At 35.8% G+C, this 26805-nt stretch overlaps 1 protein-coding gene across 1 annotated transcript in view; it reads right to left on the bottom strand.

Annotated features, from left to right (window-relative positions):
- LOTGIDRAFT_200309 (hypothetical protein) overlaps window positions 1-22426 on the bottom strand; it is a gene marked incomplete at its 3' end in the record, with an annotated part of 36554 nt that extends 14128 nt beyond the window's left edge. Inside the window, exons 1-14 of the mRNA XM_009049556.1 lie at window positions 22253-22426; window positions 21503-21709; window positions 20975-21091; window positions 20198-20320; window positions 19482-19610; window positions 18915-19043; window positions 18169-18279; window positions 17731-17850; window positions 17201-17320; window positions 16485-16595; window positions 15434-15550; window positions 14798-14905; window positions 13985-14092; window positions 13320-13430 (exon numbers count right to left, since the gene is read on the bottom strand). Coding sequence (XP_009047804.1) covers window positions 13320-13430; window positions 13985-14092; window positions 14798-14905; window positions 15434-15550; window positions 16485-16595; window positions 17201-17320; window positions 17731-17850; window positions 18169-18279; window positions 18915-19043; window positions 19482-19610; window positions 20198-20320; window positions 20975-21091; window positions 21503-21709; window positions 22253-22277 — 1636 coding nt within the window. The remainder of the gene's footprint in view (window positions 1-13319; window positions 13431-13984; window positions 14093-14797; window positions 14906-15433; window positions 15551-16484; window positions 16596-17200; window positions 17321-17730; window positions 17851-18168; window positions 18280-18914; window positions 19044-19481; window positions 19611-20197; window positions 20321-20974; window positions 21092-21502; window positions 21710-22252) is intronic.
- Between the last annotated feature and the right edge of the window lie 4379 nt (window positions 22427-26805).

The following is a 26805-nucleotide window of genomic DNA, read 5'->3' as shown; positions in this document are numbered from 1 at the left end:
CTTATACATATATTTCCCTTCACAAGACATCGAATCTATTGTGTGGTTTATTGAAAATGGGCTACAATGAAAATAACTCTTATGTCAAACCGTGTCAAACCTCATTAATCTCTGGTAGAAATGATGAAGTGGCCTCCACGAATCCAGGTCAGTCCCTAGATTATTATAGAGAAACTCTGTTAGTTTAATGACCTGCTGAACAATAGTAGGTGGGGGATGTTTATTTCTTTTCACTCACATTTTCAATTAATTGCATTGATACATTTATTGTATCAGTCGGGTTGTTGAGTCACAAGAACTGTATAAAATTATCATACTCTTCAACGCTTTATAACTCAACAAATACATGAACTAAAATGAAATGGAGTTTAATGTCTCTATGCTTCTACTCCGAATTGAAGTTATGAAAATAGGACAACAATTGAATATATATATCAAAGTACACCATGACAATTCCATTAATCAACATCTCGTCCAAAATATGGCAAAATCGAGAGTAAAATTTAGTGCAAAAGTGGATTCTTCCACAGTGGCGTTTTTACGAGGGGGTGGGCAGTTTCAAATTTTAAACCACTGAGTTCATTAATGCTTGGAGCTATGAGCCCCCTTCGAGAATGATGTGGCCCCACTCGGCCCCTCGACCTAATGTTTTACAGAGACGCCACTGGCTCCCCAAAAGAGAAGCACCATCCGGAGTTTGATTATCACATTCGAAATTGTCTGTATTTTGATCATTGTGCTGGATAAGTAATGTGGTCGACTGTGTTAAAAACCAATCACAGAACATTCGATTGTGTCATTGTGCAAAGATACAATAGTCATTATCGAATGATGCGTGTGCTATTATTTAACAAATGGTATAAGTAAAGGGTTTAATCTCCGCATGTAAACAACTCTTACAAAACATATTGACTCGAAACTCAATTAATCATTTCAAATATGTTTAAAAATGTGTTTTTAAGGCAGATAAAAGATAAAAAGTCTGCAGAATAAACAGTGTAAGTCATCAATAGTTGTTTAAGCTACCTGTAGTACTTATCAGGTTTAAAAAAATAGACGCCGGATTCGTATGTAAAAGTAGAAAACCAATTGACATAAAGTACAAACGTGACGTCAAGCAAAACCAATTTTGCTTAGAAGTCGGAATTATCGAAAAGAGTGTTTATGCCAGCTTTTTTGTCATTACAGAAACAAAAAACTAAATCCATTATTTTTCTAGACAATTTGACTATAAACGCATATTTTATATAGTCATACCTTTCTGTGGGCGACTCAGTTGCACTCATTTAAATGATTTTTGGTGACAATGTGTTTTAAATATGAGAATGACGTCAGCATTTCAATTTGAGATTCAAGCATTATGCGTAATATTCACGCATTTTTTTCAATTAATATCCTCATTCGACCCACATACCGTGGCGCAATATAACTCGATCACATTCGATTGCGTTTCAACATGATCAGGGTGGGTTCGACTGCCTTCCAAATCGACCAGAGTACATTCGATCGTGTCATCTTGACATGTTCTAGTCCGAGCCTTCCATCTGTATTGATCTGTGATAAAAATGTATCGATTTCAGGTTGAACTACAATTTGTTTGATCCTGTCTTGTGAGATTAAGAAGATACAGTAGGATTTTGGAATCGCACTGGCAATTTGCACCGTCACGATGTGTGTTCTCTATGGCTGCTAACGGATAAGATAAGACACCATAGGCGCGTTTGTTTGTGTTTTTTTAAAGCGTGAAGTCATTTTGATTGTCAAGAATGAAATTAAGTGACTTTGTTAGGCAAGGTTAGGATGGCCATATGTTTTTTAATGTCCATTTTTGTACCGTCGAGGTGTGAATAGCCACGGCCTTTTGGCATAAACAAGAATTTGATAAGCAAAGTAATGCATACGTTCCAGTAACCCAGACAACCTCAATTGATGAATCGATGAATTTGTGGGTTCCATTCAGTTGTGAATATTGCTGATAACATACCCGAATATACTGTGGAAGGTAACTGCTGTTTTCCAGATGGACAAGAGCGTTTCAAAGATGACATATCTAAATTTAGCTTAGAAAAATACGATTATTACATACCATGATATGAGCAATATTTAAACTAAATGCAACGGATGTAATCGAGAGGTTACGAATATTACCGAATGTGAAAAGCAAAGTGTATACTTTATAATAACCGTGGCATCACGGATTAAACGGAAATGTACGAGTATCAACGAAGATGAAATATTCAGTATTTATTTACTGGGTTAAGCTCGGTTCACACTTGAAGTGATAATACAAACAGTAGATAAAGGAGAGAAGATTAGCTGGAAGATAGGGTGTGAGACAAACATGGAGAATAATAGGACCTATTCTAGTTAGTGGCTCGTTATTCTCACTCTTCTCCAGCTTGAGTAATCTTAGCGCCAGTTGGAAATCGAAAAAGAGTAAACCAATATCCATGCCATGGCAAATTTAATTCATTATCCACTGCGCAGAGTTGCCTTTTTTCATTACTACGAACCTTTTTCATTTCATCTCATCATTGAAGCAAGTCGCAATTGAAAAGAGCCATATTTGTGTCTTGTGGATTGAAGAAAAAATCAACATTGTAAGGTATGGAGTAGTCTTGTTCATCCAGTAGAGTCATCGATATGTATACCAAATCAACATAATTGGGTATAGGACATTCAAATCCATCAAATCCATACACAAAATCAGTGGTGGCGCATAGTGGGGGGGGGGGGGTGAGTCAGAGGGGGCAGAGGGGGGTGCCCCGCACGGCTCCGAAATAAAGTTTTTGGGCAAAAATCTCATAACCAGGTTAGAAATTCGGGCAATCTCAGATATCCTCCCCGGCCTCAGACGTAAACCTGGCTCCGCCACTGCTCAAAAGCTAACGTCATATTCTTTTTTTTATTAAAAGATGTTCACTTTTTCTAAAAAATAAATGAAAGACTATAGAACTGAACTACATTAAATTCGTGAGTTATTTCGCATAATCAAAATCTTACGTCATATTTTAAAAGGAATGAACACTTCTTTCACTTATTTACAAGTGCACTTTTTGTCCAAAACTTCAAGACTTTAGAATTGATCTGTAGATTAGCATGGATTAATGAAAACAAATTAGACTGAAAGACTCCCAATTGTTTAATTTACAAGCAAACATTAAATCCTGCTTCTTACGTCGTGTTTTGATTGAGTGCGATCTATACAACCCCTACGTGATGCCTAATTATACATGCATTGCCTAAATTATGCACGCATGCTTCTAAAAACCAGCAAACATCACGCTCTAAGACAATCCTAAAGACACACGTCTGACTGAGACAATTAGATCTTCTTATCCAAGATAAAAACCATATCTAAGAAATACAGTGATCTAATTTGTTACTTAAACTATATTTATTGACTGATCTGTCAGAATACAAACTTCATCTAAATTGTCATGAACTTGGACAAAACGACAAAACCTGGAAAAATCTCACTCACACCAATGATCATGTGGTAGTAGATTACAATATGGTGACATTTAAATCAAATCACCTAGAATTGATATGAATTCTACCACTACCACTATTAGCCACTAAGATAACAGACTTTTATAAATCTGGATTTTAGCTTTAGTTCAAAAAAAATTTAATTTTGTAAAAGACGAAGGATAAAACTATTCACTGAAGACAAGAACTTGTTTCAAGGTTCGTCAAGGTTATAAAATCTGAATGTCATAATGTAATAATAATGTTGATTTTCGAACTTTTTTTTTAGAGTTCTTTTGTTAAAATTTGAATAAAGGATGTTACAAAGTGCAACATTGTGAATAAAAACGTATTTCTTTACGTCTATTGTCCACACTTTCACGTATTGTAAACAATAAAGATATATGTGAAAGTTCGTTTTGCCCTAACTCAATTTAATGAAAGAAATTCGAAACAATAGGAAATGATGTCTGTTCATCAAAGATAATATAAAGGAGATGATCGCGATAGATTTCGCCCCCAATCATTGATATAGTACCGACTTTTCTCTATTAAGCGACGTGTTGCATTTAATACAATTATTAGTATTAGGATGAAATACACACTGTCAAGATCTAGGGATTTTATAAATCATAACCAAGATATTTGAGTCGCCGGATCGGATTTGAACCAGTGCTCTGAGCAAACCTATATATAAAAAATAAGAAGTATGAGATCACCAAGGATTGTAGTGATTTAGCACTTTCTAGAAAAACGGTGATCATTAAAGAATAGTGACAAAGTATGGAAAAGCTGACACTATAAATAATTCTAAACCATAGTATATGTTCTATAACACATTGTAACATTTAAATGGGAGCAGTATCTCACTGATGCATATAAATAAAGTTATTGCGAAAAGAACAATTATGTTATACCTTTATCACAGGACGCTGCCCGTTTGTATGATAGAAATTTTGTAATGTATTTGATATTTTGAGAATCCCAATAACCACCTTTTAGCGGAACCAAGACATGATATATATTTGGTTTGGAAACAAATCTCTCCTCTTTCCCATATATCTTATAATGCGAGAAAAGTCATTTTGAGAAACTAATAACAATTTATCCACCCACTCATCCTTCAAAAAGTACAGATTTATTATTGGGGTGAATCAAGGTTCCTCTCTATGCCATTATCGTTAATGGTATGTTATTGACGATGACGTTCCAGTATGTGACCAGATTTCAACCAATGCATCAAATTCATTAAAAAACATATTATATATTATTATATATTTTTTTTATCTTACTAAAACTCTTTTCGACTTTCAAATTATATTTTTTGTTACTTCATCAAAATCAAATGGAGCTTGTGACAAATTACGAATTTACGAATATTCGCCAAAATTCATTTTACGATATATAAAGTCCATTTTCTATCTTTTTTTCTAATTTTTTCGCAAAAAAATGCTGTCACGATAACATCCCAATGTAATGTTTTACAGTTTGAAGAGATTGTAAAGAGTCTTCTTTTAAATTTGTTATGTGTATCAGGGACAATGATAGCATCAATTTGCATCATTTCAATTTTTAGTCCGACGTTAATCTTTTGCGGAATTGCAGGAACCATAGGCGTCCGACTGAAACTTGGAATGTTGAAAATCGATGCTATTACATTTTTGGGGTTTTTCATTGAGTGATAGAGAAATATATTGTTAAATCAGAGAGACTTTAAGACGGACATGTGTGGAAACAACGAGGACAACAATTTCATTTGGCAAGAAATATTATTATATTTGTCTGAGTTTTCTCGCCCAGGTAAACTAAAGTGCATATTTTATATCCTAAAAAACATGGTATTAGGTTCACAATTTCTTCACTTTGTGTAAGAGATTAGAATATATTTAATATGTATTAAATTATTCTTATTTGAATTTATTTAAAAATAGTAGCATGATCGTAGAGTTGCGGTGCAAAAGACACGATTGGGAAACAGTTTTCAGATTCATAATTTATTTCAACGATAGTTGAAACACCACAAGTGCAATAGCACAATTTCAACAATGAAGAGAAACAATTATGTTCATACAACACTGAAAACTTTGATTCTGTCTGCCAACCGCCTTTGGTCGAAATACGTTACATCGATCCCACCCGGATTAACAGTTCCATTGCGGAGCCAAAGGGGGTGCAGTCCCGAAAGCAAGTTTTTAGGGCAAAAATCTCTTAACTTGGCTCCACTGAGCAGTTCCCATTTACAAATGGGTAGACACAAATAATGAGGCAAGGTGGCTATTTCAGTTTTAAATCTCAAACTGTCCTGTCAAGTAGCCTTTTTATTCTCGGTAAGTTAAGTTTTAGCCAAAATTGACTAATTGTATCTGCAAGATGATATCCGAACGGTATATATTGTTAACCTCAACCACAGTTACACTCGCAGTATTTCCGATTCTAAAAGGATATATTCCTAAAGAATGAAACGTAGATTTTGATTCCAAATGAAATGGTGTAAAATATAAATCCAGTAAAATAAAAACATGATATCCTCTCAAAGCAAATTATTAGAATTAACCTGAAAACTTAAAGTGGGATTCTCGCTATTGGACAATAATTTCTTGAAACTTGAAGGAGACCTGTCAAATGATATATTCCTATATGATATTTCAGTCCATCCCAGTAAGTCCGAATCCGTTTTTTTCAGTCGAGATTGAATGAAACATAGTTTATATAAAATATTTTCTACAAAAGTTAAATAAAGAAACTCACCGACTGCGAAAGCGAAAATTAACGTCATTATCCCTGTTTCTCAGCAGGACACAGAAAGTTTATAGAAATATTCCCACCAACTCAGAGAACTCCTTCAGGCAGTACTGGTCTCTCGTTTGATTCAACGTTAGATAGCCCTGAATTCAATTCGACGTCTGTTGAAGAACGTCTGCTACACCGAACACTGTCTCGTGATGTTTGATAACACGTCACTAGCGCCTGGCTTTAAACGCGCGGGAAATGTATGTTTAAGAAGGTGGGGACTGAATTTAGCAATGCGTTTAAGAAACGGACAGTAATGATACTTGTATTATCGACATTTCGGGCGTTTTTAACTCATTCAAGAAAAGAAATTGTCTCAAGTTTACTTAGCGTTCAAGTACTCTAAATTATAATGTAAAGGATGCTCTGGCATTCAGACTCTCTGGTCACAGAATGACTCGTTTAAAAGAAACTTGTTCAGAATTCGTGTGAAAAAATGAAAAGAAAGATTGCTTATTTGAATAGCATGACTAGATTACAAACAGAAATCTATTTGCTCTTTTAGTTAATTATTGGACCGCTCTATATCTATTTCTAAAAGATGAAATAAATTAAAAATCATATTTCCGTGTTCAGTACCATGCTGTATCTGTTCCATTGTTGTAATGGCCTCGTATTGAACCTTGTATGTTAATTGTCTACATCGCTGGTTCCCAATCGCTCTGACTTCTGGTACCCCCAACCTTTGTACTTCATATTGCTACCCCTTTATGTTTAAGCATTATATTCGAGTACGCCCATGCCTTCTAGACACCTTGTTTGGAACAAGTGTACTAGTGTCCCTTGGGACTACCAGTATACCTCACAAGGGAAAACTTGAGAAGCCTTACAGACCAGCTAAACACAGTAGTCGTATTTTATGATATTAGTGACATTCCTAATCAGATCGTGAAGTCAGGTTCAATTACTAGACTGAAGTTGCTTATGAATTGTGTTATACAAGAATATTCTTTAAACCTTGTTTCAGAATTTTCTCGGTTAACCATTGAAGTACCCCAGGCTGCTAATCATGACTCAACATGATAAAAACTGGCTGGTTTTCTGACTTTTCCGTACAACAACCTTGGTCAGCCAAAGGACAAAGTGTCGTTTCAATCAAATGTTATCATAAATTTAATTTTTTCTTACTTTTAACTTTTTTAAAATTGTATTGTTGTTGGAGAAACGGAGCCAGAGATAAAGAGCCCGGATATTTTGAATAGAGCAACATCTTATGAGTTATCGAAACTTGCTTTCAACCCAATAAGGTGTACGATAGACCATTTGCATTGAATTGCTATTTCGTTTCATAGAAATAATATGAAAAATTAAAAAAAAATAAATGAATAACGCCTGAAGCCAGCCAGATGTACGAAATAATGCTGCATTTACAGGCGTTTTTAAGTTTTTGATTAAGGTTGCGAGATATGATATTCTATGAACATTCATGAAAAGAAATAATGTTTTAATGCATGATTATTTGTTATGATATGTCTTTTTAAATTTGAATTGTTCGAGCTGAAAAATTGCTTAAAATTGAAATGTAGCCGTTAGTGCTGATTCCAGTTTCTTCAAAATGAATTATCACTAGGACAAACACAATCGTCTTGGAAATCGGGAATTTCCAATATCGCTAAAACATCTGCGTAGGTCAATTGTGATTTAATAAATCTCGCCCTTCACCACAACTCAGGGATTTTCATATTTTTCGTTTAAAGACATGTTTCGTACAACATTGACTTCACATTTCCGAATGATAAATGCTTCAGTTTATTTTTCAGCGCAGATCAAAAGAAGGTTATATTTAAAGCCTAATAAAGAAAGAAAACTGGACTAACTGTATGCATTGTTTTTAAAAGCCAAATTTTATGGCACACAAATTCTAAAAATAATACTTCCATTTCAAGAATTTTGGTCAAAGATTAATTTTTGATTGTACGCTAATCCGCCCGTCCGAGTTGGGATTATCGGCTTAAAAGATTAACAGTTTTTGGAATTTTATTAGGCTGAGAATCATTTTATTGATTCAAGTGATCGAGTACAGTTATTTTATTTCTAAAACTGCAGTCTTTTTTGATTTCAGAAATTTCGATAAAATATTTATTTAGATTTGTTTTAAATTCATGGTTTTTAGGTGAGTATTTTTATATCTGATTCAGCTGGTTTAAATCTACGTTTTGACTACATATTCGGAAGGATTTTCATTGCAGCACTTGGCAATCTCGGTTTCCCAAAGCTTTTTGCTTTTCATGTAATTGCAACTCTTTGCGTTAAAATGAAATACTACATGTGTATGTGTGACTGATAGAAAACTTAACTCTGTGTTCTGTGTACATCGGTGCACATGCACCCTGACCACAAACGAACTTTTTGATTTTTATCTTTTCAACTAACCTTCCGCGTATATTTAATGTTGTTGTTTCTCTCAAATTTGTCAGTTTCATCTGATTTTGAATATTGAATAAGATTTAGGTTTTGGTATAAGTTTACCATTGGAACTTTCCAATTGTGTTTTTTTTTTTATCTTTCTTTTACTACAATGTTGAGGTTTTCCACGATATCCGAGAAAATTATTACTGAAAATTTGTGTCAAATGAAAATGAAACCGTTGTTTGAAATCATGATCATAATCATTATTATTGTTTTTTTGGTCCTCATAAACATTAGATCAAGGATGTACTAACGCCTCTCTCTAATTGGTATTTTCCATCTTCGCCAGTGTCATTCTACTTTTATTTTGTTGAATTCTTATGACCAGAGGTTTTTTTTATGAATCATTAAGCGGGAGTTGGGGTAGGGGTGCGAGTAGGGGTCTCAGGATTTTCAAGGGGTCCTTGTAATATGAAAGTGAGGGAGAGGGGGGGGGGGGGGCAGACCAGCCTTATACACACCCTCGTGAGGGCATAATGTGCCCTTTGCTATGATAATCTATTAATGTTACCAGTTAAGGTTGGTCTATAAATATGATCAAACATCCACCAGAAATGAACCACCCTGACAGTATTATATACCTTGGCTCGACATCAACCCTAATATTGATCTAGATGGACAGAACTTGAGACGATGCGTCCACAAACATCTTTGATCATATAGATCACTGCGGCTGATTACAGAAATAAAACGATTGGACAACACAAGGTGAAATAGATTGGATGGCTGTACTCAGACTCAAAAGCTTACTGTTGTCTGTGTGAACTAATACAAGGTGGAATGTAGTCGTCTAGATATTCGCTGCGTCAGTTTAAGATACTCCTATCACTTATTGATTTCTAAATTCGACATCAAATTTTTTATAATTAGATAAAAAAAAATAGACCAGAAGAAACTTGCTGCAGTTGTGTTTGAGGTGACCTCTTACATTTTGATAAAGAAATTTATAATAACGATATTGTATATCATGTTGCCCGAATTACTTTTCATTGAATTCGTCGTAGTTTTGAACCACACGGACATGGGGAGTACGTGGAAATTCATTTGCAACATTTTATCCTCCCAAAAGTTTCATTTTCAACATCTGGGGACATCTTTTTGTAAGCAAAATACCATTTCGAGACACATGGTTGAAAATCACCGATATCAGCACACCTTCACGAAAATTGCCTTGTCAATTCGTAATTGGATTGCAAAGTCAGCAAAGAGTATATTATACAGTATTATAGCAGTCTAATTAAAATTAGACCTAACTTTCGTCCCGTTTTATATTTACTTTTATTTTTAATTTAGCCACTTCAGTTAGAGTCTTCAACATTTGCCAATTTCTACCCTCTCCATCGCTGGGAGTTTGTGACGAGAACAAAAGGTGCATTCAGTGTCTAATGATTCTCAGAATACACATTGATTGGCTGGCGGTATCATCAAACTGGAACAATCTTTCTACCCAAACTTTAAAACGTTAATAAAAAACGGAACGAAAGTTTGGTCTAATTTTAATTAGACTGAGTATTCTAGAAAACCATCAAAATGCATAGAACTCATCACGTGCAACTGACATGTTTCTGGGTTACATGATCAGCTATAGTTTTGGAATTGGAGACTAATCTCATGATGCCGACACTTTTTGTTTTAGATACAAACACCTTCCAGGACAGCTATAGTTTCGGGAATAGAGACTCCTATTTTTCTTACACTTCTATCAATACAAAATCCGTCCTCTACAGCTAGTTTCGGAATTGGGAACTTATCTCATGATACCGATACACGTTTCAGATACAAAGACCTTCGCCAAGTTAGATATATTCTATTCGGCAGAATGAAAATTACGCATTGATAAAATGTTTTGTAGTAATATTCAATATATGTCAATATCCTCACAATATAAATGTTTAAATATAAAACAATTATTGACATTGTATTCTATTAGACTACTTTCTTTATATAAAAACCCTTCCTTTATTTAATGTATAAATTACTAATATCGAAACAGTCTATAGGTTGTAACGACCATTTTGATTTACCAAGGTTGTTCGAGTCAGATGATATGTTTCTCCTGATACACAAGAACTATATTCTCGTCATCAAGGCACTTATTAATGGAATATTACCATTCCTATAATTATTTCGACTGATATCGAAGCAGTTTTGCCAGTGATTCTCAATCTTAGTAAGATCATTTCTCCCTGAAAGAGTTTTTCCAAATCTAATCCCCATCCCCCATCCCCTAAAAAAAATTAGTCATTTTGAAGCGCAACTCACTTGAAAATTCCCCCCCCCCCCGGTCCGACGATTTCTCCCCATTTCCCTCTTTAAAGGAATTCCTCCCTTGTTCAGAAGCACTAGTCTAGGTCGCGACAGATGGGAATAAGCCTAGTCTTTATTTATTGTCCAATCCGAACAACCTAACATTGGAAAACTATTCAAAAATCGAAAGGTATCATCTGGAACAACCGTCGTGATCGAATCATACCTGTGAGTTATCGAGCAGGTGTCTAACAAGCTGATCCATTCACTTAAAGATTATCAGCTGTTGTTAGATCTTATATCCTGTAAATCCTTCAATATTATTCTAGTATAACGAGGACTGATAAACTGAGTAATAACTATGACTGGGGACTTCAATATTTGGCACAGACCAGTATTTTCAAATAACTGAACGACTATGTTTACCTGTCGGTGGTTGCCTTTGATCTTACAGGTAACAAAAATGATCGACATTTTTCAAACTGATCTCTGAGTTGATCTCGATAAATCCAATATCAAAATATCAATTTTAAATTCAGATATTTCGTTATTTTTTATTTAATATAGACTGCCAAGTTTTTTTAAAATTATGAAATGTTTCTACGACAACAGCGTCGAAATTGATTAAATTGTGTCCCGGAGTCGAATTTGTTCAAATGAGATATTTCAGCAGCATTGTATCTTTGAATTTGAAAAAAGAGATGCGTTTTAATAATCCTGATTCCATTTCCGACGTTTCTGATGCCTGTCATTCAATATTCGTGGAACGGCTTTGTTTTTTAAAGGAGTATATTGACCAGTAATGGTGGGTGTGGCACCTTTGATATTTCTTATTTGAAAATTGCATTAGCTACTACAAATGTATTGCCAAAGTATTGTTTTGGATTTCTGGGTTTCGTTTTGCCGTTCGATTCGTTAGTACTTTTTTTATATTGACTACAGTTAGAAAGGAAATCAGTTAACGAATAGATAATTCATACATAGTAAGATATAAGAAAACAAACATTGGAACAATTTATTGGGTTTAATCAAAAAACAAAACATGTTTTACGTCGGAGGATATTGATCTGGAAAAGCAAGATTATTGTTCTGAAATAAAATATTTGGTATTTGGTCGAGAATGTGGTCTGGTAAAGCGAGTCTATCGACACTGTAAGATAAAGGGATGGTAAGTTTGTCCAGCAGAACAATTCATGCGCATCTTGCTTCCCTTGTTACAGATGATATATTTGGTATTGTCCAAACTGTCTGGTATAACGTAAGCTACTTCACGTGTTGGACACTCCCATAACTCATTACAATCTGAAAGATGATGGAACAGAATTAAATGAATACAAGTTTTCCCCTCTGTCTTCGGCCTTACATTGTACATTGCAATCAGTGGAGGAGCCAGGTTTACGTCCGAGGGGGCAGCAAAATATCTGGGGGAGGGGGGATGTAACCCCTCTGTCCCCCTTTGGCTACGCCACTGATTGCAGTTTGCGATAATGATAATGATATATAATATGTTATAATATAACGATTATGGCGACGACAAAAACTATATTCAGGAGTGACGAAGACGACGACGACGATAATGATGATCATCATGACGATGATGATGCTAATCTATTTACCTTGACATGGGTTGTTAGCGAAACCATCAGGGCAAACACATCTGTATGTATCCTTTTCGTTGTAGCAGGTTCCATTAATACAGGGGTTGCTGGCGCAGTAGTTGGCTGGAATAAGATAAATACAGATTGGTTGTGAATCACAATGGCTCAACAAGATGAGCCCGTGGACATGAGTGTGTTGAAGCCCCTTCCCAGGGAGTTTTTTTTAACACAATGCTGTACTGCGTTTAGAGACCCCTTTGTAAATGAATTAAATGGCCGTTAATGGAAGATTCAAAGACTTTCCTTTTAAATATCTATTATATAACTTGGTACATATTAGGGGTGGAGTCCCGTGGATGTAGTTCAAACAGTTCCTATGGACCAGTGTGAATGGTGGGGGTGGGATACATGACTTCCAACCGATCCGTCTGTAAAACAGGTTTTCAGAGGTCGCCTCCATGTACTATAAACCGAGGCCCCATGTACTGCAGGATGAAATTTTTCTTAGCTTTTCTTGAATATACCTGACTGTATAAAATTGTCTCTTTTAGTCCACGAGAGCAGAGAATCAGTAAATTAATATTTCTTAATCAGCGTCTCAATTATTAGACTGATCCAACTGCCGGTTAATTGTTCTACTGGTTTATAGCCTTGCGATATGTATGAGCACCGTTTCACAAAAATATCTTACGATAAAAATTTGTCGTAAGTGTGGAAATTCACCATACTAATAACAAAATTGATCGCAAAATATTTAGTGAAAGGTGTATAAACCTTGAGAGAAATAATGATCTGTATACTTACTGAATTCACAATTCTCCCCTATCGTACCATCGGGACAGTCACATCGGTATCCATTGTTAGTATTGGTACACTGACCTCCCTTCAGACACGGTCCACTGGCACAGAAATCACCTGCAAAATCAACCAAACTTATAATATTTACTGTATTGTGGTTTGTCAATCGATATCTTTTCAAGCTTTTACTTTTGATCATATGTTTAAAACCGAAGTTAACGACTAAATTGCAATTTGGACAGAAGAAAAAACAATTCCATAAAGCTGTCCTGATAAGGATTGTTTATCCAAACCCTGCGTCGGCAGCATAAGATACTCTAGCAAATGAAAGATGATGATCAATGATCACAATCTCCATTTTAAGACGATAAAATCCACAAAAGCTGCATAAGCAACCTATCCAGCATGGTCACAATAATCACATGAGATCAAAAGTACCATTCATTCAGTTGGAAATGGAACTAAATATAGCAGCTGCGTAGGAGCCGAGTGAGTAAGTAACGTCGGTTCAATGCAATTCTTTATCACATTCAAAGAAAAAAAATTCACTTTTGAAAATCATATCGGCACCAACAAACACTAATCGTTGCCGTTTTAGATACAGTTACACACATGATAGATCTCGGTTATCTTCTCCAAACAATTGTCCCTACAATTAACTCATTACTTACGGAAGTCGCATCTGTATCCGAGATATCCGTCGTCACAGTTGCAAAAGAAGCTAGGACCAGTGTTCGTGCAGGAGCCGTGTAGACCACAGGGATTGGGATTGCAGTTATCTAGAGTCATAAACTGTTAGTTAGTTGGTGCATGATAAGAATCAAAGGGTGCTTCAAAGTGGGAGTATGTGCCGGTTTATTAGATATAATTTTAAACACCTATGCAAGTTTAAAGCCAGAGTTAAAACTAAACATTAAGATGGTCAAATTTGGAAAACCAGACTATCGTTTTTAAGTTATAAGTAATTGAATTTCATAAAACAATGACTACTCCCTCTATTGATCTAAATGGAAACACAGACTAATTTTACAATGTAAAGCAAAATTGATAAACCTGTGTACAACTGGATTCTGGAATTATTTCGGCAACTGAAACTGGTCCATAGTGACAATATCCTTTAGATAAAAGTAACCATTACCTTTTGGTGTTATTAATATTAGTATAAATGTTCATATCTGACTAGGAATGACAAAGCGAAGGTCAGATGGGTGCATGGAAATTTACAGACCTAGTGCGAACAGAAAACCTAAAAGACTTGTGCGAAATCCTAATGTTTAGCTTCTAGAGACTATCTGCATTTCTGCCTATGTGTTTTGAATGACAGACGATCTGTATGTGATACTAATAGAAACCTTAAGTACCTCCTCCATACAAGTGGTACACGGCCTTCTATAGAATCCTCTTAAAGCCTCTAAGTGATCCTCATATTTATGTGCACAGAAAGAAGCGAGTATTGAAAGTGTTAGAAAGAATAAGTATCTCACCAGTGCTGTCACAGTTAGTTCCAGTATAACCGGTGTTACAGTTACAAACGTACGAATTTCCAGATACTTGGCATGCACCATTTACACAGGGGTTTAAAGAACAAGCGTCTGTAATTTAGAGAATGTCATAATAAGCTTACAGTCAGGTATAGTGTTTCTGTCTCAAACGAACTAGATTGTGACACGATACCGAAGAGCAACCATTTATGTAGACCAGCGTTTTCAACTTGCCAGCAGATTGTCACGCAAAAGCAATAAGCAGATATGAAACCATCGAGAACACGCTAGCCTTTGAATCCAAGTCAAAGAACTATTGTATTTGAGCTCAGAGAAAATTAGTAATTTGACAGTTAAGGATTCTTTCCACCAGCTGGTCCTTGGCCAAATCTCTTGGTATTAATCTTTCCCAGATTTTCCGTACCCATTTACAGCTGGGTTGACTGGAATTATGAGTGAAGATGACTTATTCAAGTTCATCGAACTTCCTCACGCCGATCGGCATAAGAACCCACACCCGCCATTTTCTCGACATAACCAATCAAATGACGTCATGTAAAGAACCAACGCTTTTACCGACAGTGCCAGAGAACCTCACAGAGTCCATATAGACAATATTGCAAAGTATTTGTTACTTACCAAATCGTACCTCACAGTTGGTACCAGTATATCCTGTATAGCACTTACATTGGTAGGATGATCCTATAGTGGAGCACTGACCTCCAATACCACAGGGACTGTTGTCACATGCAGAATCTGAAAAATAATTTTGATCAATGATATTGATGAGGATCTGGTTCCGTTTCGTAAATAATTAATACAAAGATACAGACTTTAAAGATACAGGAATCAGATTGATTTATAAAGCAGAATTGCGTGACTGACCCGTCAAATGATCTTCGATACACTAAAAAATCACGTTTTGTTCAATTAAGGTCATGGATGGCTTTGTTGAGGTCTATAATCGAAAAAAGCATATCTGGATCAGAATATTCCTTTCAGAATGATCAAAACAGCTAAACATCATTGTCGACAATATTTATTTATACCTTTGCCTATTGTGCATCCACATCTAGATTTTATTTACCAAATTTGACGCATTGCAAGGGAAATAACTCTGAATAATTACAGATATAATTTAAAGTATTTTGGGGGATATTCGTGGTACTATTCAATATGTTTTTTTTTCATCAAATCCCATCCCATTAGGTAATTTTTACAAATAGGGAACATGCAAACAGCAAGCAATTCGACCTCACAGGCTAGTGATTCAATAAATAAAAGAATTTGGCGTATCTGAGGCGGATCCATCCTATATCAAAACAAAAGTTGGATATTTCTGACAAAACAAGAACACAATGTTTATATGGAAAAGTTCTAACATTACGATTTTATGTAAAAGTTTGTTCTGCCCAATGTCATCTTCATAATGTCAAGATATTACGAACTTTTCGCATACCTTGACTGCAATAGTCACCCTTTTCTTTGGATTGTACAATAGTCACCATTTTCTTTGGATTGTATACACGAATGAATACAGAGCGAATGTCAGAGCCAATGTACAATCCAATATATACACACCATTTATAAACTTCCGTGAAACAAGAAAGGTAGCTACTGCTGTCAATGTATAACCCGCAGTTTGTAATAGCTTAACATTGTCAAGGTGTCCAATGCAGGTTCGACTTACTTCTGAATTCACAGTTGGTACCAATATAACCTGCTGGACAACTACATGTATAGGTTGACCCTTGGACCTGACATCCTCCACCATTCTTACATGGATCACTCAAACATGGATCTACAATTACAGTACATTAACCACATTAGAGGGGGTGTCGATTTATTAAGGGTTTCCCTTTACAGATTATATAGTGATTTGGTCGGATATTGATGGTTTAGATGGGATATTGATTCATAGAGGATGCAGTTTTGAGTGATTTCTCTATATAACATTTACAAGGATCCAACAACCAACAATTCAAAACGTTCTCTGTTAGCACAAAAACAGTATAGTATTTACTAGGATATATATTGAAACTTGCAAGACATAAACCAATATGTCCTTATTCAACAGCTGTCATTTAGAAAACTAAACATCACAGTAAAGATGTGCTGGTTAATTGAAATGTACCATTATTTACATTCTTTGGAATGGATAGAAAGTACCATAACAGCAAACATTATTCCGTGTCTGATAAGTATGCGCATTACCCATCAAGAGGCAAGGAAGATAACTGCCAGTCAATAAACCAAGGAAAGATAAATACCCGAAGGTATTCGAGCAACTTACACAACCACTTTAACCACCGAGGAAATGTGTAAACGACGCAAGGGCAGATAACCCCAATAAACAAATGAAAGATAACTCCTTGCCAATAAATAAAGGAAAGAAAGATAACTCACTAGTAGGGACTGAGTTTTCACAGTTAGTACCATAGTAACCATTAAAACAGGTACATGAATAGGAACTTCCAGCTACAGAACATGTTCCTCTTGATCCACATGGGTTGCTTGCACATGAGTCTGTAACAGAACATAATGCTATCGATTGGGAAGGGAAATACAAAACTGAATGTTTGGGGGCTGGTAAACATTTGTATATAGATATATCTGCCTAATTTTAAAGGTAACCGTCTAGCAGTGAAATAAGGACAGATGACGGCTTATATTTCCTTTTAACTTGCTGTCGGTGGAACAACGCAATACCCATGAAACTAGGAATGCTGGGGACTGTTCTATAATAGTTTGATAAGGGCGTATAACTGTCTGACAGTGAAACAAGAACAGATAAAAAAGAAAAATGGAAGGAAGAAACTAGGTTTAATATCCGAAGGTGTTCAAGCAACCTACGCCTCATTGGATTATCAAGACACGATGACAGTCAGGTAAGGAAAGATAACTCATTGCTAATTAACAAAGGAAAGATAACTCACCAGTAGGGACTGAGTTTTCACAGTTAGTACCATAGTAACCAATATCACAGGCACAATAATAGGAACTACCGCTTTCAGAACATAGTCCTCTTGAACCACATGGGTTGCTAGCACATGAATCTAAAAAATATATGAAAAGGATTACAAGGTATTAAGTTAAAGGCATTGCAAAATGTCAAAGAATCCATAGACACTTTTCCACCCTCATCTCACGGGGTTGCCATCAGACACCATATTGGGTATCTGAGAACACTCGTGGAGAGGATATCATGGGTGTGTAAAATTGGAAAAGGGGTAGAACAAGACCAAAGGTTGGAAACCTGGCATTGCAATCGGTTATGAATGTACAAGATTTAAATCTTTGGAGTCAGTGCGATGTAAATCGTTGGTACGTTATGAAAATACAACCCGGGAGCAGTGTGATATAAAATAGCTTACTTCCAAATTGACAATTATTTCCAGTATAACCACCAGTACAGGTACACAGATAGTTATTAGGTTCGTTATAACATTGTCCTCCATTTAAACATGGTTCTACTGCGCAGAAATCTACAATACAAAAATACATAATAAAATCTACATGAAAAACACATAAAATCTACATGATAAACACATACAATCAACATGATAAACACATAAAATCTACATGATAAACACACAGGATTACATGATAAATACAAAAGATCTACATGATAAACACATAAGATCTACATGATAAACACATAAGATCTACATGATAAACACATACAATCAACATGATAAACACATAAAATCTACATGATAAACACACAAGATTACATGATAAATACAAAAGATCTACATGATAAACACATAAGATCTACATGATAAACACATAAGATCTACATGATAAACACATAAGATCTACATGATAAACACACAAGATCTACACGATAAATACATATGATCTACATGAGAAATACATAAGGTCTACAATATAAACATGAAATATCTACATGATAAACACACAATATCTTCATTATAAAAACATAAGATCTACACGATAAACACATAAGATCTACATGATAAACACATAAGATCTACATTCATATTTCTCTGTACCAAAAAAGGATCAATATCAAAAATCCTTTCATGAGGAAAGATTTATCGTAAAGAAGATTTACTATACCATATAACAACAAAACAGTACAATAGTATTTACTTACTGTAATTTTCACAGTTGTCACCAATATAAGGAACTGAACAATCACAGGTATAGCCTCGGGAAGTTGAACTTATTCTGCACACGCCATTATTACAGGGATTGACACTACACGCATCGCCTGTTATTCCGTCTGTAAAAGCGGAAGGAATATTAGTTATATCATCGATAGCTGAGGCCCACTGAGTATCGTCATCATAGTAATAATCTGCTTAACATACGATAGAGCAACGTTTGTCACAATATCTTACGATCAAAATATGTTGTAAGTTTAAACATTTAAACAAAATACCGCATTTACGACACGAATTGATTTTTCTGGCAATTGGCAATGAAATCTGATACGAACCGAAAGCGCCCTCTGCAAGTTGAATAACCCATGGATGACGCAAAACCTTTTAGCTTGTATCTCACGTATTATCTATTCTCAGTTAACATGTGAAAGTATGATGACCTTGAATAAGTCATCTTCACTCATAATTTCAGTAGACCTTTGGAAAAACTAATACCAGTTGTTATCCTTGTAAGATATAATCATTGATTATCTAATATACAATGTGTATTTACTTACTTTTCTCACAACGAGCACCTGTATATGGTGTTAAACAGGAACATCTAAAATTTCCGTCCCAGACACAAACTCCTCCATTTTGACATTCAGTTCCAGAGATTCCTGATGCACAGTTTACAGACGTAGGCTCTGGAATTCATTTTATAACAAATTGGTTTGGTATCAAAAGACAATATATACACGATACACGGCAATAATACGATCCACAAGTCAAAGGCCCCGAACGCCATCGGGTCTATCCGCCTAATACACGTTCGCATGGATCCTTTCGCCATTACGAATCATATAAGAATGACAAAATATATCTACAGAGCTAGATATCATGTTTGTAGTTTTCCTAGGTTGTCAGTGTTTCGAAAGTGATCGAATGGTCAGGCATGAAAAAGGGTATAACCTCTACAATTTTATAGGGGAATGATAGTTAAATGTTCTAGCCAACACATTTGTATTAAAGGAACACTATTATATAGTGCAAACTGTAAGCTTCCCATAAATGATGAACATTGAAAATAATCTAAATACCAAAATTTATGGATACAACAAGATGCTCAATGACATCCTCAGTACAAGCATTAAGCCTACAGACTTTATGAAAAGAATGACAAGTGGACAATACGAGTCAGGTTGAAGATGTAAACATTCATTTCAACTGGCAACAACCGTCAAGTATCGGAATGATCAAACAGGGAAAATTAAAAGAAAAAAATACAACATACGGTATGTTTCACAATTGATACCAGTGTAAGAGGTTGGACATGAGCAGATATAACCTGTATTGGTTGCTGTACAAGCTCCATTATTTAAACATGGGTTGGATTGCTGACAGATATTGTTGACCACTGAAATATAATCAGATATGATCCTGGTGGAGGATATAACTAGACGAGAATTTGACTCTTATATGTTTTTTAAAAAGTATGATTTCTTTTCAGTTCTGTATTCAAGCCAACATAATGCTACATAATATATATAATTATCGATCTTACATCAACTCCAAGCAAAAAAAAAATCTAAGCATATTCCCTACATTTATTAGGCATCTTTGGTATTACGAATTGAGATTGACACTCATCGTCCTTTTGTCAATAGAATTGCGCTGGCTATTTGCACCGTTTTTGTTTTCAACCTCTCCGTACCATTGGTAGCAGCCAATCCGAGAGCTGCATTCATGTTGCGCATGGGCAATGGATTGTTTCCTTGTTTTTGTCCCTTCTGTGGCCATATGTTGCTTATTGCCCAATATTAAGAGTCCTTTATGTATTAAGGATTGAAGGCGAACACCGGACTGACTCTCGGAAGCACTGGCAGAGGAATCCGATTTTTCTTACCTTGAGAGGTATTCGAACATACGGCACCTAATCGCCTAGCAGACGACAATCCAACACCCTACCAACTGAGCTATTCCACTGCCACAAAGTGTTCCAACCCAGCATTAAGGGGAAGTAAGGACAGGCAGTGATAGGTACTAGGGGGTTATTATAGTTACCACTTACCACTATTCTCACATCTATCTCCATTAAAGCCAGCATTACAGATACAGCTATAACCGGAAGCAGAGGTTGAGGACAGGAAACATAAACCATTTACACAAGGCGAGGTTGAACATGCATCTAGTTATAAAAAATCAGAACAAATTAGCTGGTGTGTACTATTCATTCAGGGGTTCAACTACTACTACTAATGAACAAAAGTGCAGGGGAGCATATGTAAAAAAAAATCGCGTTGAGTGGCTTATCAGCTTACAATAGAATAATTCTGTCTTCTCTGCTTTCAGTTTATTTGATTAAGTGTAAGTGATATTCATATTATTACTGAAAAGTTATCAATCCTTTACACGAAAGCCTCATAATGGGGGTATCTCGGGAACCTTATCATATATCACCCACTCCACCCCTCTCCCTCCTCCTCTCCCGTTCATTCTTTTCATTCCTATGAGTACCCCTTTCAAAACTATAATGCTGTCTTTCTCTGCCTTCTTTAGTTTGTTCAGTAGATGTTATAAAATAATTAAATACACGTACCAGATAGAGGGCCATCGTTAGAGTCACAGTTTACAGCATTTGGCCAGTTACAGGTCATAAGGGATTGGTCCCACTGTAATGGTGGTGGACAGTCCTTAATCACCCAACTTCCATGATTACATTGTTTAAATTTAGAACAGTCGGTGTCGTGGGATGCGTACGACCCCAGCTCGCAGGCTGCTGATACGTATTGTACCAAGCAAATTGCTGAAAATACAGATTATGTAAGGATGAAAAATTTCGAATGTTAAATCTCTAGCCGTAACCATGGACATGAAATAAATATATTAGTATAGGTATACGGGGTTATTACAGATGGACATGAATCAGAAAGGTAACTATAATATGCACTTCCTTCCCAATGCATTTCAAAAATATATCTTAGGGTTGGGTTGACTCGGTGTGCGATTGGATAGGTTTCAGGGAGGGGTTAAGTTGAACTTTCGACTGACTAAATCTTTCTACGAGAAGTTAGATTTACGAGTAACTTGAAACATAAGAGAGAAACTGCTGAATCGCTGGATAACGTTAACCTGAGCGCCGCAACAAATAAATAGAAGATATCTTGCACCTCCATATACCGTCCGTTGATGATTGTTTTTCATTTTCTAGCAAAAAATCCTGTCGACCATCCAGTTGCTGGTTATCAGGCATGTCGACTGCGATGGATCTGATGTGATGTTTGAATTGCCAGCCCAGTGCAAGACGAACTGTTCGAATATTGTAAGATTTAATTTGTCTTTTACTCACCAATTGCAGCGATTAAAACTCTCATTTCGGCAACGTTGTGTCCCAATCAAATATTTTTTAAAGGTGTTCTTCAAGTCTTTCTAATCGTTACTTGTTGTTTCACTATGGTCAATTCAGGGACGAATGGTTGATCTATTTAAATATACAACTATATTTCTCTTCGTGAAATTATTCTTTAACTGTCAATCAAATCTATGAAATATTTTATATTCAATGGAATGACTATAGGCAAATAAAGGTGTGTTGGCCACGCCCTATTTCCAAATCATTTAATTGACAGGTGACATCTTAATTTTTATATTTTTATAAAGCAGTTAAAGTGGTTGAGTCTGTGCAATAAGATTAAGAACTGATCTGGACGTTTTATGTTTTTCCAGCATGATATGTCTTCGTGTGAAAGATTCATTTGTTCATTTGTACCATGTATTGCCAAATTGTTGTTTTGAATTTAGGGTTTCGTTTTGTGGTTCAGGTCGTTAGTACTTGGGTTGAGGGTTGTATGGCATTATCCTTATCTTTTTTGGATTTTGGCTTATGAAGACATGAACGCCATTCAATGTACGATTTACAGGAATTACAGCCTACTGGATTTTGATCTTTAAGATACATGACAGCTCCTCAAAATTGTTAAAGATGGGTTCACTAATTTTCATTAATTCATTACTTATATGAATAGAAAGTAGAGGTGTTCTAATGACTTGGAAAAATACCAGTTTGTCTCATATGTCCATAAATTAATTCATATTTAGCTAAATTAGAAGAAAATTATCAGCAGAATTACTCCGGATTTCCAAGCAGGAACATGAAAGTGTGTGATTGATGCTATGATACAATTTAGAACACTCATTTCTGGGTTCGTGAAGTATCGCTGAAGAATACAGGATGTTTTACGACATAATTACGACATTATACGTCAATGATTTAAACTCCGGGAATTATAATTCCACAATAACTAATATGATTTGTTTTGTTAATAGGACAGGGCATAATGATTCTATAATAACACTCAACATTCTCATAGTAAACCTCAGGCATGTAATCAGGCCTGATTGTTCGAGGGAGCAAGTAAAATATCTAGAGGGGCAATGGTGTATGGTGTTTAGTTACAGTAATGGAAATGGTCGGTTGTCAGTATTTGATCAGGAGATCAATGCATCCAAACTCTCGTCGGCCCCCATGTAGCTACGGGTAAACCTGCTACATCGCTTGCTGTTGCCGGTGATGATGGATGGGAATGCTTATTCTTTTGGCACACTGGATGCTATAACTGATATGATAAGTTCCATATCACTTTTATAAAGACATTTAAGACAACTTGTATTTGATACACTGTACGCCAGTGAGGGTACACGGTGCAACACCCCCAGTTGTAAAAAATATGAATATTTTGTTATGGGATCATCGCAGAAATTCCATGAGAGGCCCGTGACTATCACGCCTCGACAGTTGTCTCCACAATGAGTCCCCTGTCCTCTAATTGTGGCCCCACTAATGATTTGATACGACGTAAATGGCTTAGTTTCAGTGGAAATCCAGAACCCAAGGACTGGCGCTGGCTTGAAGAGTAGCTGCATGTCTAATATGCGAGCAGCATGCAAGTTGGCTTGGGGTGTAATTTTTCATCCAATAAGATGGTAGCTTGCTTGATCACAGTTGCCCTTCTAATAAGGGTACAGCAAGGATAAAGGAACTATAACATTATACCCTTCCAAAGCCTGCTGAAATTTACTACCTGCCACGCATGTGACGATGTTTTTCAAACAAGGTAAAACAATTAAAACAATATTTGTATGAAACAGGGAAAGACTAAACGAGGACAGAACAATAGGCTGTCGATTCACACGAGAGTCTATTCGTGATATTCAACCAATATTTCTCCAGTCAACAACAATAAGTATAGTTTATTCTAAACACCAATCATTGCAATATCCTCAAGAGAAATATAGGTTTTATTTCTTATTGTCGAAATACACCATCAACCATCTCAATTGTTTTTTTTTTCGAAACGGAGTTGGTCTTTACCAGGTTCCTTATATTTGCCAAGGATGGTCGATCGGTAGGGACAGACAGAGTTTTCCCTTAAGGCTGGGAATAGTTCGTCAAGATCGATTATCTCGCACCGTACACTGTACCTGACACCGTACCTCGTCTAATCTATTCCCGACTTTAGATCTACTCATCTTGACTAATTCCGAAATAGAAAGAACAATGTAGCAGTTTCAGTATTTTTATTTTTCTATTATATCAACCATATTACAGTCTGTTGTTGTGACGTTGTTGTCACATAATTGTTGTTTTCTGTGACAAAACCCTAGCTAAATTTTGACTTTATTGGAATGAATATCTTATAGAATGAAATTGTGACGCCATTCATATAACAATCTTGTAATAATGCGCGGCACTTTTAGGAATCAGAATAAAATTTCGAGCTCAAATTTTTTGTGATAATAAAAAAAAACAAACTTATGATTTACAACATTTTACGTTTTTATAACAGTTTATTTCAATGCATGTATATTCAACAATGTGGTGGTGTCTTCTAATACAAACTGTCTTTAGAGCGTTCCTTCTCGCAGGAATTTCTCAGAACGTTGAAGTACGGATAACCGATGGTACCAGACGACGTTCCACAGGTCTGTTCATAAATCTTACCATCTTTACAGAAGTAGAAATCACTATTACCGGGTTTGTTGTAGTTAGGGAGAAGGTAGTTTAGGGTTTTGGAACACGGTTGAATTGGACAAACTGAAATGAGATAAAATCGGGGTATATCCGAGTTTGCTCAAATTTCTAACCTAGTTATGAGATTTTAGCCCGAAAAACATGCCTTCGGGGCTGCGAGGAGGGGCGGCTGCCCCCTCTGACTCCCCCCCCCCACCCTTTTGGCTTTGCTTTAGTGCAATTGTGGCCTCTGATTGAAAATCGGAATAGTGCAAATTGATCCTGTGAGTGTTGCCGATACACATACAAATGTTAGAAAACCTCTTTACAATCCCTTTATGTATTATGTTTATCGGAAAAAAAATTATTGTTTCTCTTTGGTTTAATTTTTGAGTCTTTTGCACTGTATTGTAGACAATTATTGCTTCTATTTGTTTCACAAGGTGATCGTGAGGATTCAAGCTGATATAATGTTTAGGAAACATCAAGCTTGGCCCGTTTGAATTCGCCTCTAACTTCAGGGAGTATTCAGCAGAGACCTTATGCCGCTTTACTACTGTGATCGATACCTTTGTATCCATCCAAGGAGTCCATATCTTAATTTTGATGTGTGAACCTGTCATCTGTTTCAGAGAGTTCACATAGCTATAATAATAGTCAACGTATTCAAAATTGCCATTTCATTTCATTAAGAGAGTAACGTAGTTAATATCTTTTATTTGTAGTCCTCGTAACCAATTGTGTTATGTATTAGAAGTAATAACTTACTGTCAGCAGGGAACTGTAGAGGGTTCACAGATGAATCTAGTGATGTAGTTGGTACTGGAAGAACAAAATGGATAGTTTTGTAAAATGTGAGATATGAAATGAAATTTTGTATCTTGTTATCAGGCCCGTAGCTCGTAACCAGCCAGTCAAGACTTCTTCTTAAACCATCCAAAGCCTTGTTTGTGGAAGATGTCACTCCCCAACTCAACCCACGGAATTATAAAAAGACGTACCAGTGCATCCGGTTGTAACCTTGTCTGGCCAATCACAACCTGTAGTTTCAGTACTGAATACCAGACCAACTGGACACTTATAATCTGCATATACACCCCGGTGACATTTAAAATATTTGGAGCAGTCTGATGGATCAGGGAACTGGTTTGTAAAGCCTGATGAACATGATGCTCCGACTACTTGACCTTTGACCCCTGTCACTAGGCACACAGCTGTAAGAAGAAAGAATGACACTGAATAATAGCGGGAAGATTTTCTGATTCAAAAAAAATTATCTTTTGATATCAATTTTCTAGCAACGAATTAATTTATTTCAACAAAATAGAATCGACCCATTAGGGTTAAAGATGCCTGAACGCATTCTCACGGACTGGTCACAATAAGAAGAAGAGATTCAGTCCACTTCGATTTTCGAACTTTCGTCTGATCTAACATGTTTCAATCTAAAGTCAGTTTATATTGTAAAGTAAGCTAGGTCGATAGTGGGTTGTGATAAAGTGTCCAACACTATGGTTGCTCATATTATTATAATAATTGTAATATAGTCTACATTATCTTCCTTTTATACTATAACTCTTTCATAAAGATGCTTGTAGATCAAGAACAAATCTAGCTAAAATTAGTCCAGATGTATATTAGATGTTCGACAAAAAGCTTTCCTTGAAGCAACATAATAGGTCAATAGCGCTTTCCTACAATATTACTGTCAATCTGATAAAAATGTTTCGTTCCGTTTTCAGAAAGTTCCATTAACAAGAAAGGAAAATAAAACAGGAAACGAAACATTTTCACTTGCACTTTGTATTACTGTTAAATAAAAGAACATAAATGGATGAAAATATTCTAGAAACTTACCAAAACAGGCGGCGATTATATCAGATCATCTCTAG

The sequence above is a fragment of the Lottia gigantea genome, assembly GCF_000327385.1.
Source record: "Lottia gigantea unplaced genomic scaffold LOTGIsca_139, whole genome shotgun sequence".
NCBI classification, from domain to species: domain Eukaryota; kingdom Metazoa; phylum Mollusca; class Gastropoda; family Lottiidae; genus Lottia; species Lottia gigantea.
Note: the sequence above shows the minus strand (reverse complement) of the source record. Positions and strands in the feature narration are given on the sequence as shown.